The sequence below is a fragment of the Nerophis lumbriciformis genome, linkage group LG18, assembly GCF_033978685.3.
Source record: "Nerophis lumbriciformis linkage group LG18, RoL_Nlum_v2.1, whole genome shotgun sequence".
Lineage (NCBI taxonomy): Eukaryota > Metazoa > Chordata > Actinopteri > Syngnathiformes > Syngnathidae > Nerophis > Nerophis lumbriciformis.
In genome coordinates this window covers 12,192,501-12,213,046 of record NC_084565.2, presented here as the reverse complement: position 1 = coordinate 12,213,046, position 20,546 = coordinate 12,192,501, and the positions used below count along the sequence as shown (strand labels likewise).

The 20,546-nt window shown below is 39.1% G+C and overlaps 1 protein-coding gene across 1 annotated transcript in view; it reads left to right on the top strand.

Annotated features, from left to right (window-relative positions):
- The window catches only part of LOC133617591 (activin receptor type-1B-like), a 44,195-nt gene extending 24,049 nt beyond the window's left edge, over positions 1-20,146 (top strand). The window contains exons 5-9 of the mRNA XM_061977655.2: positions 91-258; positions 14,926-15,082; positions 15,145-15,269; positions 15,335-15,465; positions 18,879-20,146. Coding sequence (XP_061833639.1) covers positions 91-258; positions 14,926-15,082; positions 15,145-15,269; positions 15,335-15,465; positions 18,879-19,004 — 707 coding nt within the window. The 3' untranslated portion in view covers positions 19,005-20,146. The remainder of the gene's footprint in view (positions 1-90; positions 259-14,925; positions 15,083-15,144; positions 15,270-15,334; positions 15,466-18,878) is intronic.
- Positions 20,147-20,546: the final 400 nt, after the last annotated feature.

Sequence of the window (20,546 nt, the reverse complement as noted above, 5' to 3'; positions counted from 1 at the left end):
TTATCGGCATTCATTCAAAAATCTATTTTTTTGACACCCCTCATTATTATTGTTTAAACCAAACATGATCTGTGGTCTCTCTTTCCGCAGACAACGGCACGTGGACTCAGCTGTGGTTGGTGTCAGACTACCACGAGCACGGCTCCCTGTTCGACTACCTCAACCGCTACTCCGTCACGTCGGAAGGAATGATCAAACTGGCCCTGACAGCTGCCAGCGGCCTGGCACATCTGCACATGGAGATACTCGGAACACAAGGTGAACTCCCTTGCTGCCATTCGGGTATCGATCATCCATGAGTGACATCACATACCAACACCGATCACATGTATTAACTACATTTTTCAAATCATTTATGGTGAGTGCTATTGACAATAATCATACCTGCCAACTACTCTGGTTTTCCCGTAATTAGTACGGTTTTCATCAACCTATTCCGGGTTACGGTTGCAGTGATAAAAAATACGGTTTTTCATTCATTAAAAAAAAACATTTTTTTAAGTTTTATTCACGAAATCGCGTAACAACAATGACAATCGACACTGCTTCCCGTAACTTCCTATCGAGCCATTCCGAATGCCATATAGCATATAGCACCGCTGCCAAGCACGAGGCACCTGTTGCCATTGTTTCCAAGCGAGCGAACGATCATGGAATCAGCCGGAGAAAAATCGCAAACGAGTCTTAAACCGAAAAGAAAACTGCAGTCATTCCGTGAAGAATATTCAAAAGCCTATCCGGGAATAATTATCCGTTCCAAAAAGGGTGAAAACTACGCGAATTGCACCTTGTGCAGACAAGATTTTTTGATCGGACACGGAGGAATTAGCGATGTAAAAGACCACGTTGGGACAAAAAAACACAAGTCTAATGCCGTTGCTAGCGATACAAGTGGAAAACTTTCAACGTTTTTCGTCGCCCAAACAGATTCTTTGGATACATTTGGATTTTAGCCACAAAAAGGTAATGACACCAATGTTATCTATTGGAATTGTTTAGTACTGTTATACTGTTAAAAGTGTTTATACTATTTATGCTTTCAAGTCCAAGTTGAAGAAATCTTGTTAAATGTTGACAGCATAACTACCAAAATACAGAAGTATGTCCTTAATATTTTTGCAGTGCTATTTCTGTTGAAAAGTTAAAATGATTACATTAGAGATGTGATGTGCCACTTTTCAAGTGTCTGATGGCTTAAATTAATTTTCATTAATTTTTCATATTTTGAATTCTTTTGAAAGGCTTACAAAAAAACTAAATTTGAATTGTAATTCCACTATTAATTTTAATGAAGTTAGCTTACCATGTTTACAGTATGATAATTGTGATAGAAATGTGAATTTTAGGCACAGAATATTTTTTACAATTGAACAAGGCAGTAGATTATACAAGCTTGGACAGAAAGTTAATAATGACACCAATGTTTTTTTTTAATGGAATTGTTTAGTACTGTTTTACCATTTGTTTACTGTAAAAAGTGTTTATACTGTTTATACTTTCAATTAAAAAAATTGAAGTCTTGTGAAAGGTTGACAGGATAACTGGCATTAACTGTCAAAATAATTTCAAACTATTGAAGTTAGCTTACAGAATAAACATGTCAATCAACCCATATGATTTTTGCTGTAATATTTTTGTTTTGAAAAGTCACTGTGACTGATAGAAAAGTGATGGTTTTAGCAACATTTTAACCTGTCTGAATGCTAATAATCATTTTGCGTCGGGGGGGCGAAGCCTGAACCCCCCACCAGGACTTTGTCCTGGACCTACCGGGTCCTGCAACCCCTGGACTCTGGCTACTAGGTTTTTCTGATTTCAAAAGTTGGCAGGTATGCAATATCAACACGTTATTTAAAGGGGACCTATTATGCAAAAAAACAACTTTCTTGCCTATTGGTACCTGCTGCTGTGTATTTGGGATCTGCATACATCCCGAAAAGTTGAAGTCAAACCGGGGAGGCATGGCGGAGATATTTACACAACAATCTTGCCTTCCTTCATACTTGAGCTGTTTGCAATGTGCACAAATGGTGACGTCACAAATTGGGAAAATTGTCGGCGGATTATCAATTTAATGATATAAATGTAGCCAAAGTGCCTTGCGCGCGTCTGCCATTTTTAATGTGTGCACGAGCGTCAAAATGCCCAAGATATAACTTGAAGAACAAAAATGCAGTTATTGCATACTTGCCAACCTTGAGACCTCCGATTTCGGGAGGTGGGGGGTGGGGGGTGGGGGCGTCGTCGGGGGTGGGGAGGTGGGCGTGGTTGGGGGCGTGGTTAAGATATATATATATATATATATATATATATAAGAAATACTTGACTTTCAGTGAATTCTAGCTATATATATATATATATATATATATATATATATATATATATATATAAATAAAATAAATACTTGAATTTCAGTGTTCATTTACAAACTACAACTCACAAACACTTTAGAGTTAGGCTCCACCATCAGAATGTGTACTTAAACTTATAAAGATCACATGGATATTATTCAGTGAGTTGATTCACCAAAACTAACCTGTTATACAGGAGGAAAAAGCACACAGGACGTTTCAATTGTTCACAGACTGGTCGCTCTCATCAGAATGACAAGACACTTCCGGTCTGCAGGTGATAGCATTCAATTGGGAAGAAACGCCCTACTGCCCCCTACTGACCAATGTGAATACTGATAAATGTGTAATGACAGCTCCAAAAACGAATTCAAACCACAAAATAAAATAAATAAATCAACACAAAAATGTGACACATTATGGGTGGGTCACATATGCATGTACAGTAGATGGCAGTATTGTACTGTTTAAAAGTGTCACAACATTGCTGTTTACGGCAGACGAACTGCTTTACGGTAGACACTGTTGTTGTGTGTTGTCAACACGTCACTCAGGTCCGCCTGAATTTCGGGAGTTTTTCGGGAGAAAATTAGTCCCGGGAGGTTTTCGGGAGAGGCGCTGAATTTCGGGAGTCTCCCAGAAAATCCGGGAGGGTTGGCAAGTATGAGTCATTGGTTATGTTACCAAATACAGGACACTACAGGTTGTATTTAGTCACGTGACTTTTTCTGACCCGTTTAATACCGGGTGAACAAAGTGGAGGTCAACCACACCAACATGGCTACCGTGCAGCAAACAGTGTGCAAACTGAGTACGCAGGGGGCCCGAGATCTTACCGCTAAAAAAATCTAACTATGCCATAGAATTGATCCCTATACATTATAACAAAATAATCTTTTGCGTGATCTCAAGGATTATTCGTCGGTTGCGTTCCCAGGTATGTCGAACTATCTGGTGCTCTAGACCAGTGTTTTTCAACCAGTGTGCCGTGAGATACAGTCTGGTGTGTCGTGGGAGATTATCTAATTTCACCTATTTTGGTTAAAAATATTTTTTGCAAACCAGTAATTATAGTCTGCAAATTATGTGTTGTTGTTGAGCGTCAGTGCTGTCTAGAGCTCGGCAGAGTAACCGTGTAATACTCTTGCATATCAGCAGGTGGCAGCCGGTAGCTAATTGCTTTGTAGATGTCGGGAACAGGCAGGTAAAAAGTTATCTATAGCTTAAACCAAAAATAAACAACAGTTGAGTGCCCCTAAGAAAATGCATTGAAGCTTTGAAGCTTAGGGAAGGCTATGCAAAACAAAACTAAAACTGAACTGGCTACAAAGTAAACAAAAAAAGAATGCTGGACGACAGCAAAAACTTACTGCGGAGCAAAGACGGCGTCCACAATGTACATCCTTATATGACATGACAATCAACAATGTCCCCACAAAAGGAGGATAAAAACAACTGAAATATTCTTGATTGCTAAAACAAAGTAGATGTGGGAAATATCGCTCAAAGGAAGACATGAAACTGCTACAGGAAAATAGCAAAAAAAGAGAAAAGGCCACCAAAATAGGAGCGCAAGACAAGAACTAAAACACTACACGCAGGAAAACAGCATAAAACTCAAAATAAGTCAGGGGGTGATGCGACAGGTGGTGACAGTACACCTACTTTGAGACAAGAGCTATATTGATGCATGCTTGGTTATGCTTTAAAGCAGAGGTGGGACCAAGTCATTGTTTTGCAAGTCACAAGTAAGTCTCAAGTCTTTGCCCTCAAGTCCGAGTCAAGTCCCGAGTCAAGACAGGCAAGCCCCGAGTCAAGTCCAAAGTCAAGACTGGAAAGTCTCAAGTCAAGTCCTAAGTCCTGCATTTTGAGTTTCGAGTCCTTTCAAGTCCTTTTAACCACAGACTAATATATTAACACAGATTGTGTATGCTTTTCAAACGCTGTATTTATTTATTAAAACAAGTGCATTTTAAATTGCAGGAAAGAAAATTGTGCTGACATTGCACTTTATATTAGCACTATTAACCAGTCATTTTAAACATTAACTCATTCCTTTACAGAACAAACACATTGAAAAATAAAGTGCAAATGTACTTATTTGTACAAAAGTGTTAACATTGAAAAAACATGACATATACGTGAACATAACAAAAAAGTTGTACTTTTTATATGTCAGGGCCCTATGCTGCATTGCATTTGCAAAAGACCAAATTAGCCAAGAGTCTGTCAGTCATTTGTGCACGATGGGGGCGTAGTATGATGCCACCATGGCTGAAAACTCGCTCCACTGGAGCACTGGAGGCAGGCACTGCCAAGACTCTCATGGCCACTCGGAACAGTGAAGGAAGAGTCTTCATGTTCAATGCCCAGAACAAAAGGGGGAGAGAGTTTTTTTGGTTTGGTGCACTACTTGTAAGTGTATCTTGTGTTTTTTATGTTGATTTAATTAAAAAAAGAAAAAATATATATATATATTTCTTGTGCGGCCCGATACCAATCGATCCACGGACCAGTACCGGGCCGCGGCCCGGTGGTTGGGGACCACTGAGGTAAACAACCAACAGTATGTCAGAAAGCTAGCTAAAACGGTACACATATTCATAATATAGTATACATTTTAACTGACCTTTATTTTACTATTTTTGTATTTTTTTAGGTGGCTAAAATACGCGGTGCTGCTGACCGCCGTCTAACGTTACGTGTGATATATTGACTAACGTAACCCTGCTTAAAAAAATCACTGAACAAAAAGTATGAATAAGGTAGTGAACTGCAACAGATTCCCGTGTTTGCAATAACGTTATAACGTTAGCAGTGAGTTTACAGCCTCACTGATTTAACTACACTGCAAATAAAAGTCACGTTACTTAGCCAATAAACGTTATCTTACATTCAAAACTTACCGTTCTTTGTGCAACTTCAAATGCCGGACGAAGTTGGAAGTTGTTGCCTCTCCATCAGTAATTTTCGAACCGCATGTGTTGCATACTGCAAACCGTTTTGTGTTGACCACCTCGTAATTTTTATACCCAAACGAAATTATTTTAGGTATCATTTTTTGTTCACTGGCGTGTGGTTTGGACATGGCTTCTTCGTTGGTTGTCCTGCAATTTGATTGGATGAATGCTGTGTGATGAAAACAAAGTAGATCTAATTTGATTGGCTGTTGTACTGAGACCACACCAGCTGACACACGCAACGCTGATAGACAAGTACACAATGAAAAATACGGAGCGCTCCCGAATAACTTTTTCATCTTTGGGTTTTGGAGAAAGTAGCAAGTCATGTCAAGTCATGTCAATTCAAAAGGCTCAAGTCCAAGTTAAGTCACAAGTCATTGATGTTAAAGTCTAAGTCGAGTTGCAAGTCTTTTTACATTTTGTCAAGTCGAGTCTAAAGTCATCAAATTCATGACTCGAGTCTGACTCGAGTCCAAGTCATGTGACTCGAGTCCACACCTCTGCTTTAAAGTCATATCCAACAATTGCGAAAACGACTTTTTACTGTCAACTGAGTTTAATTTCTTAATGGTTTCTGCTGATGGTGTGCCTACGGATTTTTTCAACGCAAAAAATGTGCCTTGGCTCAAAAAAGGTTGAAAAACACTGCTCTAGACGTCATTCTGCACAACAAAACATGAAAACTTGGAAAAGCATGGAGGCCTACACCTTCTTTGTGTGTGGCGGGTTCACATAAATTGGTATCAAGACTACCAGATAAATCATGCTTTGTTTTTGTTTGGGTAAGGTTGCATTTTATGATTGAACTTTGTGTCTAGTAAAGCAATCGATAGCCTTGATTGACTGCTTTTCATTGTCCCATTATGTTAATCACATGGGCCATGTTGCCTCGTTGTTGTTGCACGCTTGGTTTTCCCCGCCCTTATCAAAAATATAACTACAGATGTCAACTTTGTGTATGTGTTGAAAACTATGACCGCTGCCTTCGGTAAAAGCTCAACTCCTTTGGATTTTGCTCACATTTGCTTTCTTTTATTTAGAATTGTCGAGTGGGTGCTTTGCGAAGCACTCGTGGCAAAAATGTGTCTTAAGAACTCCGAAACAAGACGCAGTACAAAAGATATTAAGATAACACTTCAATGGGAAATACTAAACGTTAAAAGTATATCAAACAAACCTTTAATGAAGTGATTACTGCAACCGTTATGTAAAATCCTGCACTTTTTTCTCGCCCTTCTTGATTACCTTTTGAGCAACTCTGAAGAAAGTTTTGTCCTTTTTGCAATTTGAACAGCCAAAAACAAGGCAAAATGTGAAGTGAATTATATAGCGCTTTTCTCGAGTGCAGACCTGGGCAAATGAAGCCCGTTAAGCTTTTCAATCTGGCCCGCCGGACATTCCCAAATAATTTTTTTAGATCTTTAAGATGGAAACTAGCTGCCATTATTATGTGCAGTGATGTTTTTTAATGACTGCAAGTCTTGAACTATACTAAGTATTTAAATGGTTGGAATCTGCGCTTATGGATGATATACCAGTTACTATGGTAATCTAATGAGTTACTATGGTAATCTAATTAGTTACTATGATTATCTAATTAGTTACTATGGTTATCTATGTCACAGCAGCTCAGACGAGGCACCAAGCAGTGTGGGTGGGAAGCGTTTCCACAGACGCGGAAGGAGATTTTCACAACAAAGTTCTAAAGCTTAGTGATATATCAGATGTATCAGATTGTAGGTGGGTTTATTTTGTACCCTTCGCGTTCATATTTCACTGTTTGTTGCATTTCACTTGATTGTAAAATATGTCGATCGAAAGGGGGTGTGACATTCATATTTTGTCAATATTCAGTGTTTTATCTAAGGCTGAAACGACGCGTCGACATAGTCGACGTCATCGGTTACGTAAATGCGTCGACGCCGTTTTTGTTATTTACGTCACACTACCGTCATGGCGGAGCGCAAAGCAGACGATGCGAGCGCGGTGCGAGCGAGGGGAAAAAAGCACGCCAAAAGTCGTCAAAAGTGTGGGAGTATTTCAATAAACGGCCTTATAATGTTGTAGCGGCGAACAGCTGTCTCGTCAGCTGACGCGCGAGTTCGCAACCGTGGCTGCTTAGCAACCAGCCAAATCCCACTTAATAAAATTGTATTTTATCTTAGAGCACATCCACATCCCTATTCACCTAGGCAACCCCAGGAAATGTATATAATTCGGCATTATTTCGGCCAGTCGGCTTATATGATCAGAGCCGATCAGTTTACGTTCACGCGCAGGTATAACGCGGCGCGCTCCCGTCTCATCTGCTGGTGCGCGAGCCCGGTAATTAGACAGCTGTGTCAAATCAAGGAGTACAAAAGACGCCAGCGCAGAGTGGAAAAATGTTTAGTTCATTACAGATAACCCAGAGTTGTGCCAAAACCAAAAGCTGAACGGACAGCCGGTAAGATTGCACTTTAGTTCTCTTTGTGGGTGTGGCGCACTTGTTGCGCTGGTGAGATTGGGAGGGGCGGGGGGGGGAGTTGTGTGCATGTAGCGTGCTTAGTCTGGAGGCTAAATACACACAGTGTTTTGTGTAACTGTTGTTTAGTAAGGAAGTGTTGATATTCTTTGCTTAGTTTGGTAAATGTTGGAGCAGTTTGCTTCATCAGGAGGGTGAAGTCGCTCAACTTAAAGTGTTGGATTTAAGTGTGTTGGATCATTGGCTGCTGGTGAGGGCATAGAAAAAGGGGCATTTTTCTACCAGTAGACAGCGTTTAAGATTGAGTGTTTCACTGCTAAATTAATAATATATTTATATTGAATATGGATTTTAAATATGTATCTAAATAGGTGGTTAATTGGTTAGGTATTTATGTATTTGCATATTGGGTTTTCTGCTGCATTTATCTATTGTGTTTCTGGGTTTAAATGTATTTTATATGTATCTTGGTGCATTTATGTTGAGACAATTTATTTAAAATCTGTTTTAACTTAAAGGGAAAAGATGTGTCCATGTTCTGGCACTTGTTTAATGGTTAAGAGTTTGATAGCCTAATTAATAATTGTAAATTATGGGATTTATAATTGATTGATTTTTTACAGCATGTTAATCTTGTGGTGTTTTGTCCTTAAAGGTAGATAGGTTTATACTATTGCAGAATATTAAGATTTACACTGGATGTTGACTTTTATATTTGCACATTTAAAAAGCAAATAAGCTACTTTTAATTTTGTTAAATGTTAAGTTTTAAATGTTTACATTGTTACAGAATATTTTGTCATGTTGTTGTCAATGTTGACTGAGTGGCCATACTTTTTTTTTTTGTAAATAAAAGTCATGCCGTTTGAAAAAACTGGCCTACATTTATTTTTTCATCTTCATTTTAAATAAAAAAATAATCGGTAAAAGGAAAAATAATCTATAGATTAATCGAAAAAAATAATCTATAGATTAACCGATTAATCGAAAAAATAATCTATAGATTAATCGATAGAAAAATAATCGTTAGCTGCAGCCTTAGTTTTATCGTTCATAGAAAAATGTAAAATTCTATTACGTTTTTAAGGCGGTCTGTCATAACGTTTTTAGCATTCAATCAGACATTATTGTGAGGTTTTGTATTAGTGTTCCTAAAAATAGACATACCGGCCCCCAGACACTTTTTTTTTCTCTAAATGTGGGCCCCGAGTCAAAATAATTGCCCAGGCCTGCTCTAGTGACTCAAAGCGCTTTACATAGTGAAACCCAATATCTAAGTTACATTTAAACCAGTGTGGGTGGCACTGGGAGCAGGTGGGTAAAGTGTCTTGCCCGAGGACACAACGGCAGTGACTAGGATGGCGGAAGCGGGGATCGAACCTGTAACCCTTAAGTTGCTGGCACGGCCACTCTACCAACCGAGCTATACTGCCCACCAAAAATACCACCCGGAACGCTTTGACAACAGACGCTAGCTCGACCACCACTTCCAGCCTGGCATATTTAATGAGCCGGACTTGACGTCAGGTGAATACAACCTGTTCAACTCTCCAGTCTCATCTGAAGAAGTGAAAAGTTCCTGGCGAACCTTGCTAGCAGTCATGGTGTCCATACTCGCTTTATACACAACTCTGGACACGGCACATTAACCAGTAGGCCACCAGGGGGCAGTCATTTTTCAAGCTTGAGATTTATCAATGAGAGAAAGAGCATGGCTGCCCCAAGGCCACCACTTGGTCAGGTGTCCTTGTGTTTTTCTCTGGGTTTGCATGTTTTTTTGTCCCTGGTCTTCAGGCTACCTCCCATGTCCCAAACACGTTAGGTTGACAGGACACTTTTAATAAGGGGAGTCACTCTGGTTTGTCATTGAGGACCGCATCACAGTCATGGCTGCCCTCAGAGGGCCGTTTGTAGGGATGTCCCGATCCAGGTTTTTGCACTTCCGATCCGATACCGATATTGTTTTTGCACTTCCGATCCGATACCGATACTGACCGATACCGATACTGACCAATACTGGCCTATCCGAGCATGTATTAAAGTTTAGTTATTTAGCCCAGTTAGTTGTCAGAATCATGGTGAAAAGGGTTTTAGTACTCTTGATAACAACTAGCCAGCTGAATTAGGGGAGTTTGAATAATACACAATGGTTGGTAACAAGAAACTGACCTGTTTATTCAAGGATAAACACAAAATAGACAAAATTATACATGACAAACAGAAATGGCATCATTGAAACAAGGGCTGGGCGATATGGCCTTTTTTTAATATTGCGATATTTTAAGGCCATATTGTGATACACAATATATATCTCGATATTTTGCCTTAGCCTTGAATGAACACTTGATGCATATAATCACAGCAGTATGATGATTCTATGTGTTTTGATTGATTGATTGAGACTTTTATTAGTAGGTTGCACGGTGAAGTACATATTCCGTACAATTGACCACTAAATGGTAACACCCCAATAAGTTTTTCAACTTGTTTAGTTGATACAGATATATACTATCAGATATATACTATCATCATAATACAGTCATCACACAAGATAATCACATTGAATTATTTACATTATTTATAATCCAGGGTGTGGAGGGGGGCGCCGGATGTAAGTGTCAAAAAGACAGCCAAAAGAGTTTGATATGAGAATAAATCTAAAGTTAAAATATAGGGTAGAAATGCACCCATTTGCAGGAAATGTAGTCTTGATTTTCAAAATGTTCTTTCAAGGCTTGCATGTCTACATTAAAACATTCTTCTTCATACTGCATTAATATATGCTACTTTTAAACTTTCATGCAGAGAAGGAAATCACTACTAAATAGATCACAAATTTTTTCAGACGGTGTTGATCTGGAAATTTTTGCCTCAGCATTTTGATGGTGTGGACGTGTAGCACCGAACGGCGATAAGCGTCTCGACAGACGTTATAATATTTGAACAATGATGACGACAACGGTTTTCTCTGTCGTGTCCGTGTGTCGAAAATTGTTATGCGCTTATTTTTTTTATTTGATTTTGTGCGTGGCATAGATTTGTCGTGCGCAGGGGACGTTTGAGCAGGCGCGCACCTTAGCGGCTGCGCTAGCATCACAGCTAACGTTAGCCATGCTGCTACCTCTCTGCTTGGGGAGGACGTATACGTATGTGACGTATGACATGACAGTATGTGACGTGTGTAAGAAGGTGCGCTCGCTGTCTGTGAGAGGGAGACACAGGAAAGAGTGAGAAGAGCCTGTCGTGTAATGCCAGCAGCTAAAAGCAACTGCGTGAGAATCCACAGACCTGTGGATGTGTTGAAGGTGTGCTGGAAAATGCGGAACGGAAATTACGGAGCAGCAGAAAAGTGGAATGTATTATTTAAATCGGTGCGTTGGAAAACACGGACCGGAGTTTTTTTTTTAAACTGGATCTGGATCGGCATTTTCCCATGCCTTGCCGATACGCATTTTTTGGCAAATATCGGCGGCCGATCCGATCCAAATATCGGATCGGGACATCTCTAGCAGTTTGTAACAGTGAATAATACACAACTACATCAATAGAAAGGGATTTGCCTCATTTATTACACTATTGCTAATGTATCTGATGATTTTTTTTTTTTTACACTGTAAAAAAAATAAATTACATTTTATGGTATAAAAACTGCCAGCTCAGTTGCCAGAGTTTTACTGTCGAATTTACAAAGATTTTTTTTTTACAGCACATAACTGTAAATGTAGATACATTACCACTGTTTTTTTTTTTACAATAAAATTTGCAGTCATTTGTTCCGTGTATTAAAGTAAATGGAAAAATGGTACCACGGGTTTTTTTAATTGTAAAATTTTAGTTGATTTGATTGATTGATTGAGACTTTTATTAGTAGGTTGCACAGTGAAGTACATATTCCGTACAATTGACCACTAAATGGTAACACCCCAATAAGTTTTTCAACTTGTTTAAGTCGGGGTCCACTTAAATTGATTCATGATACAGATATATACTATCAGATATATATACTATCATCATAATACAGTTATCACACAAGATAATCAGAGTATATACATTGAATTATTTACAATCTGGGGTGTGGAGGGGGGGTTTGGTTTGGTTGTTATCACTTCAGTCATCAACAATTGATAACAGAGAAATGGACATTGAAACAGTGTAGGTCTGACTTGGTAGGATATGTACAGCAAGTAGTAGTAGTAGTGTATATATATAATATATATATATATATATATATATATATATGAGTGAGAGACAGAGAGAGAGAAAATCTGCATTTGATTGTTTACGTTTGCTTATTAACAATCCGGGGAGGGTGTTAGTTTAGGGTTGTAGCTGCCTGGAGGTGTACTTTTATTGCGGTTTTGAAGGAGGATAGAGATACCCTTTCTTTTACACCTGTTGGGAGCGCATTCCACATTGATGTGGCGTAGAAAGAGAATGAGTTAAGACCTTTGTTAGTTCGGAATCTGGGTTTAACGTGGTTAGTGGAGCTCCCCCTGGTGTTGTGGTTATGGCGGTCATTTACGTTAAGGAAGTAGTTTGACATGTATTTCGGTATCAGGGAGGTGTAGCGGATTTTATAGACCAGGCTCAGTGCAAGTTGTTTTACTCTGTCCTCCACCCTGAGCCAGCCCACTTTGGAGAAGTGGGTAGGAGTGAGGTGTGATCTGGGGTGGAGGTCTAGAAGTAACCTGACTAGCTTGTTCTGGGATGTTTGGAGTTTAGATTTGAGGGTTTTGGAGGTGCTAGGGTACCAGGAGGTGAAATACTACTAGTTTTTAACCTTAAAATCTACTGTCATTTTTACGGTGTAAAATTTGTTAGATAACTTTCTTTGAAATCATAAGTCGAGCAGATAATGTATTTATTTTAATGTTTGGAATGTATGGTAATGTAATTGTTGCATTATGGTGTCACACTCATTTTAGCTCAGAGGCCACCTGGAGGAAAATCTGTGCACACTATTAAAATCGTGGCATTAAAACTAAAAATTAAAGACAACTTCAGATTGTTTTCTTTGTCCTACTTTGGCCAAAAATAGAACATTCTGAAAATATTACAATAAAAAATATATTTATAAAATACCGGCAGCGGTAAAGGAAGAAAATAATATAATAATGTTTATAATCGAATAAATTTACATATGCATAAAAATGTGTTTTCTTTTGTATTATTTTTTTAATGAATTGAGTAACGTTTGACAACCTTGTTCCAAAACAATATAGAATGTGATTTATACCGTATTTTTTGGACTATAAGTCGCAGTTTCTTTCATAGTTTGGCCGGGGGTGCGATTTATACTCAGGAGCGACTTATGTGTGAAATGATGAACACATTATAATATTATTTATCTCATTCACGTAAGAGACTAGACGTATAAGATTTCATGGGATTTAGCGATTAGGAGTGACAGATTGTTTGGTAAACGTATAGCATGTTCTATATGTTATAGTTATTTGAATGACTCTTACCATAATATGTTACGTTAACATACCAGTTGCTTATTTATGCCTCATATAACGTACACTTATTCAGCCTGTTGTTCACTATTCTTTATTTATTTTAAATTGCCTTTCAAATGTCTATTCTTGCTGTTGGCTTTTATCAAATACATTTCCCCAAAAAATGCGAAATGTTTTTTTCCTTCTTTATTATGCATTTTTGGCTGGTGCGACTTATACTCCGGAGCAACTTATACTCCGAAAAATATGGTAACAGGATAATGAATACATTTATCATTTGTTTTCAAAACACTTACAAATAAGTGAGACCCCAAATATTTACTGTGGGACCCCATTTTTATGACTTGATGCCATTTTGAACATTCCTAGCGCCAACACCGATGGGAGTATTGGTGCGTGCAAAACAGCAGCAGGCGGCTGTGGCCTGCGGGCCGGTTCTAATACTAATCAAATATCATCCCTGGGGGCCATAGATCAGTGTTTTTCAACCTTTTTTGCGCCAAAGCACATTTTTTGCGTTGAAAAAATGCGGACGCACACCACCAACAGAAATCATTAAAAAAACAAACTCATTTGACAGTAAAAAGTCGTCGCAATTGTTGGGTATGACTTTAAAGCATAACCAAGCATGCATCAATATAGCTCTTGTCTCAAAGTAGGTGTACTGTCACCACCTGTCACACCACGCCGTGACTTATTTGGAGTTTTTTTGCTGTTTTCCTGTGTGTAGTGTTTTACTTCTTGTCTTGCGCTCCTATTTTGGTGGATTTTTGTCTTTTTTTGGTATTTTCCTGTAGCAGTTTCATGTCTTCCTTTGAGCCATATTCCCCGCATCTACATTGTTTTAGCAATCAAGAATATTTCAGTCGTTTTCATCCTTCTTTGTGGGGACATTGTTGATTGTCATGTCATGTTCGGATGTACTTTGTCTTTGCTCCACAGTAAGTCTTTGCTGTCGTCCAGCATTCTGTTTTTGGTTACTTTGTAAGCCGGTTCAGTTTTAGTTTAGTTCTGCATAGCCTTCCCTAAGCTTCAATGTCTTTTCTCAGGTCACTTACCTTTTGTTTATTTTTAGTTTAAGCATTTGACATATTTTTACCTGCACGCTGCCTCCCGCTGTTTCCGACATCTACAAAGCAATTAGCTAGCGGCTGCCACCTACTGATATGGAAGAGTATTACACGGTTACTCTGCCGACCACTCAACAACACATCATTTGCAGACTATAATTACTGGTTTGCAAAAATATTTTTAACCCAAATAGGTGAAATTAGATCATCTCCCACGGCACACCAGGCTGTATCTCATGGCACACTAGTGTGCCGCGGCACAGTGGTTGAAAAACACTGCCATAGATCATTCATTTGGGGCTTGACTTTAACACACAGGCATTATATAATAATGCCTATGTGTGTAAAAGATGTAAAATATATGCAATTGCATGAAATACATGTATTTTTTCTGTCAAAATATAAGTAATTGTATTTATTTCAGACATGTTTAATACATTTAGTAAGGAAAGATAAAGTAGTGCATATTATTTCCATGATTCTGCCAGCCATATAGAATGATGTCATGGGTCAGATCCGTCATCTGTGCTATAAGTAAGTGTGAATATGAGTGTGGGTGATTCCAGCTCACCTGTGACCCAAATGATGACGAGTGGTATGTTCACCTTGTCTTTGCAGGAAAGCCTGGCATCGCACACCGAGACTTAAAGTCCAAGAACATCCTGGTGAAGAAGAACTGCACCTGTGCCATTGCCGATCTGGGTTTAGCGGTCCGTCACGACGCCATCACAGACACCATCGACATGGCCCCCAACCAGCGAGTGGGAACCAAGAGGTGTGTCAGCAGCAAAGAGGGAAATGAGTTTCAAAAGGTGACATTTGGGTGTCTTTCCACAGGTACATGGCCCCGGAGGTCCTGGACGAGAGCATCAACATGACGCACTTTGACTCCTTCAAGTGTGCCGACATCTACGCTTTGGGGCTGGTCTACTGGGAGATGGCACGGCGCTGTAACAGTGGAGGTGGGTCCTCACTCACGTTATTCACGCACTGATGCCGACTCAAGCCACGCCCTGTGTGCCCGCAGGTATCCACCAGGAGTATCAGCTGCCATACTACGACCTGGTGCCCTCCGACCCCTCGGTGGACGAGATGAAGAAGGTGGTGTGCGAGCAAAAGATACGACCCGACATCTCCAACTGGTGGCAGAGCCATGAGGTAACCACATGAATATGGCTACTGCCTCATTCACATTGTGTTTATGTCGTGCTTTCCTTTCCTTGATTAAATACAAAGAAAATTAAAGCTGCAAGCAGCATTGGTCGGGCCCGCGTATTTGGCAGGTGCTAGTACTAAGTGTCCCAATACTTTTGTCAAGTTTTAGTCCCAAGTGTCCCAATACTTTTGTCCAGTGTAAGTGTCCCAATACTTTTGTCCAGTTGCCCAATGCTTTTGTTCAGTGGTAGTAGTAAGTGTCCCAATACTTTTGTCCAGTGGTAGTCCTAAGTGTCCCAATACTTTTGTCTACTTTTAGTCCGAATTGTCCCAATACTTTTGTCTAGTGTACCTTCCTTGTCTGCATTGTGTGGGCACGCTGGTGCTTCCTGCTTTTAAGCAGCCATCTTGAGAAAACAGCAGCGCAGCAGCATCAGCGCAGCGGTTATTTGAAGGCTCATAAAATCAAAACCGGAGCAGTTAGAAAAATTATTTCGATAACTTTTATTTGGAAGGGTTCAATCTCTCTCCTGTGTTAGTTTGAAGCTGAAACGACAAACGCGCTCAGAGGAGATAATGTTTGAAGAAAGGTGACCGGTTTATAAAAAAAAATTGTTTTGAAGGGGAAATTGCAAACTTCCTGTTGATTTTTGCTGAGGGTTGTCAATCTATGAAATGTAGGTCTAAGTAAGACCTACCGTACATAGAGGTTTTTGTTTCATGTCTCTCCGACTTTCCCAGTGGGAGTTACAGGCAGTTTTGTCATTTTTTTCTTCTGAGGAGCAGTTTTTTCAGCGTTTTATTAAAAAATTGCGGTAAAGCACAATTTTGAGATTTTGGGTTCGGTTTTTTCATGAGATTGCAATTTTACCCAGTCCTGATGTGTGCGTTCAGTTTGGTGAGTTTTGAAGCATGTTAAGGGGGTCAAATTACAGCTCAAAGAGGCAAAAGTGACTGTTTTTTGTCTTGAAGGGGGAATTGGCAACTTTCTGTTGATTTTAGCCCAAGGATGTACTATTATGAAATCTAGGTCTGAGTCAGACCTACATACAGGTTTTTGTTTCATGTCTCTCCGACCTTCCTAGTGGGAGTTACAGGCAGTCTAGTTTTTTGTTTTCCTAGGGGGCGCTAGAGCGCAATTTTGAGTTTTGGGGTTTGGTTTTTTGATAAAAAGTTTTGCCGTATATTACTGATGTGTGTGTAAAATTTGGTGAGTTTTGAAGTATGCTAAGGGGGTCAAATTACAGCGCAAAGTTGCGGAAGAATAATAATAATAATAAAGAATAAAACCTTACAAATTCAATAGGTTCTTATGTCCCATTGCATAAGGACTCCCTTTGGGAGTCCTTTTGCAATGGGCCATGCGGGCCCTAAATATCATCAATCCACCTTCTTTTAAAGAGCCATAAATCCCATCTGTACATGGAATATGTCAGGTTCAAACACTGATGACATCTATTAAACAAGACAAGAGGCAAATAATTAAACAGAGACAGAATTCAATTTGGACTCAATATATTGGAGGAGAGTCGCCCGGACATTGTATCCTTCTACAATCTCCAGCACGCTCTGCCAAAAGATTGCATGCCTCCCCCTTTTAGTCTGGACCCTCCCCGACCACCTGGCCACCGCTGTTTCCAAAGGACAAAGGTCGCAAAAAAGTTCACAGAAAAGGTCGTAAACAATTCACATAAAAGGTCAGTTCAAAAAGAGTTCCATAAAATAGTTCAAAAAGAGTTCGTAAAATACTTCAGACAGAGGTCCCTAAAATAGTTCAGAAAGAGGTCCATAAAATAGCTCAAAAAGAGTTCGTCTGGAAATTGGGCAGATCCTGTCATCTCTCCGCTTTGAAGTCCTTGGGCCAGAACAACATCCTTCTGTTGATTACCATACATGAGAGAAAACAGAAAATCCCTCATGTGGCTCTCCCCCTTACACAGTGGAGTTTTACGAGCCTTACTCTTGGTAGGCCTCAAAGACAGCCCCTGTCCTTTTGCCTGGAACTCATTTCAACACAAAGTTTTTTGTGATAACTTACAAAATACATGTCTGATTTATTTCCAAACAGGAAAGAGGCCTGGGTCGAAATTAGAGAAATTCAGAATGGTAGTGTTAACATTAAAACAAGGAATTGACCTGCAGTGTGAACATTGCTTATGATGACAACATTTAGTTCTGTCATATGGTACCTTAGTGCAATGCAGCAGTTATTCAACCGTATTTTCCAGATTATACACATATAGTTAATATTGTTAATAAGTTAAAGGTGTTTAAAGATAATACAAGCATGTTTAACACATATAGTTAATATTGTTAATAAGTTAAAGGTGATTAAAGATAATACAAGCATGTTTAACACATATAGTTAATATTGTTAATAAGTTAAAGGTGTTTAAAGATAATACAAGCATGTTTAACACATATAATTAATATTGTTAACAAGTTAAAGCTGTTTAAAGATAATACAAGCATGTTTAACACATATAGTTAATATTGTTAACAACTTAAAGGTGTTTAAAGATAATACAAGCATGTTTAATACATATAGTTAATATTGTTAATAAGTTAAAGGTGTTTAAAGATAATACAAGCATGTTTAACACATATAGATTCCTTTCTTTTATGAAGACAAGAATATAAGTTGGTGTATTACCTGATTCTGATGACTTGCATTGATTGGAATCAGACAGTGGTGATGATAACGTCCGCATTTTCGAATGGAGGAGAAAAAAAGTCCTCCATTCCGTCCAATACCACATGAAAGTGGTTGGTTTTTGGCATCTTATTTGTCCAGCTTCCGTACTCCTTTGTATACACTTTACAAGAAATACATTGTCGGCAAACTCCGTAGCTTGCTAGCTTGTGCACGCCAGCTTTCTGAGACTCTTATTTTGTTAGCGCAACTGTGCAGTCGGTCTTTGGAGTTTTGACGACAGGTACGGCGCCAGAGTCTGTTGAAATAAAGTGTTTCTCGCCTTCCAGTCGTAATTTTAATGAGCTGGCAGCAGCCAGCGTCATCTCAGAAGACCCTCGGGTGCCGTGAATGTCAATCAAGTGACGTCATAGTGAAGATTTATGATCGCTCATTTTTAGGACTATTTTTTTTTAATGCCTGGCTGGTGATCGACTGACACACCCTCCGAGATCGACCGGTAGATCGCGATCGACGTAATGAGCACCCCTGGAATATTGGATATAGGCGAAAAAGCCATTATTGGACACCTCTACTTATTATTTTTTTATTAAACTATTAGCATAATGGCCGTCAGCGAAGAAAAATCCATAAATTAGCTGCAGTGTTCAAAGCGTAGAAAATTGGAATTTACGGCAGTCATTTCTGGTGGAAACACAAACCGTAAAAAGTTTTTTGTTTTTTTTGAAAGTCCTAATTTAATCAAATCTGTTTTTTGTTGCAGGCTCTGCGGGTTATGGGCAAAATAATGAGGGAGTGCTGGTACGCCAACGGTGCTGCCCGCCTGACCGCCCTGCGCATCAAAAAGACCCTCTCCCAGCTGAGTGTCAAAGAAGACATTAAAGTCTGACAACTGAGCCCTCTCGCCGAAGGACGCACAAGAAATATGTGCAATGCTTTGCAAGGTTTTCTAAAGCCTCTCCTGACAAACCCTACCTCGTTTACCCAGAATACCTTTCTTGTCGAGTTCCTCTTTCTGCCGCACTACAAGCATCCTGGGTCCCCCTCCCCCTGATGACAGTGAATGTATTACATTTCCCTGTTCACTGGCAGTCATCTTTTTGTCGTTTTCGGAAGCAAAGAATCCACTACAAGAATGATGATGCTGAGTCTGGTGGTTACCATGGCAGCAGCAACAGTAAGGTGCTTTAAGATCTCAAAGAGTTTTAAAGCAACCCGGTCCAACGAGATTTAGCTCTTTGGACCATTTGCATGGAGCACTTTAGATCTCAGGTGACCCCTCTTCAGGTCTTGGAGTGTAGTGGAGACTCAGTACACACCCAGCAGGAATAATAGTAGTGAGGCTATCTATGATCACATTGTTTTAAATGTAATCTCAGCACATGCTTGTATGATACCTTTGTTGGTGGAATGTTACTTTCAACACTACAATTCCCTGAATTGGTTTCCCCAACCAGGGAACCAACGCACTTTTGTCTTTCACTGTATGTACTTTCAACAAGTAGTATTTATATTTGTCTGACCTTGCGTGCGTAACTACTGAACTCACTGCACGGCCCAAGAATGGTCTGTAAGCGATGCTGATAGAACACTAATCTTGCTGATCTAGTTCCGGATATGTACCTGTGAGACGGACCGGGAGCTTTATGGCAATAATGAAAGACGAGGTGTTTGGTCCAAACCTGCTATTTCATGTAAATCCACGTTGCCCTCATGAGTGAAATATAATGTGAGTCAAAGAATATCGTTGTCTACGAGGGTTTTCTGATTCCAGCACCGCACATCCATGTGTACATAAAACAGGCACACTTTCATACAACATATTGCTCTTTACTTGACCATCTAATGCAGTTTCATACAAAAAGACACATTTCGAAACAGGAAATGATGTTTTAGTATTCCTTGGTTGCCTTTGGAAGATGTATATAGATACACACACACACACACAGCCTGGCCCCCGGACAATTTTTTTTTTAACCCAATGCGGCATATATATACTGTATTTATAATACATATATATATATATATATAAAATATGTATCTATATACCGGTACATACATACATATGTATGTATGTGTATAGATTATATGTATATGTGTGTGTATGTATACATATATATATATATATATATATATATATACGTACTTATATATTACATACACATATGTGTATATATATATATATATATATATATATTACACATACAGTATATATATATCATACTTGCCAACCTTGAGACCTCCGATTTCGGGAGGTGTGGGGTGGGGGGGCGTGGTGGAGGGGAAAGGTTGGGGGCGTGGCTAAGAGGGGAGGAGTATATTTACAGCTAGAATTCACCAAGTCAAGTATTTCATATATATATATATATATGTATATATATATATATATATATATATATATATATATATATATGTATATATATATATATAT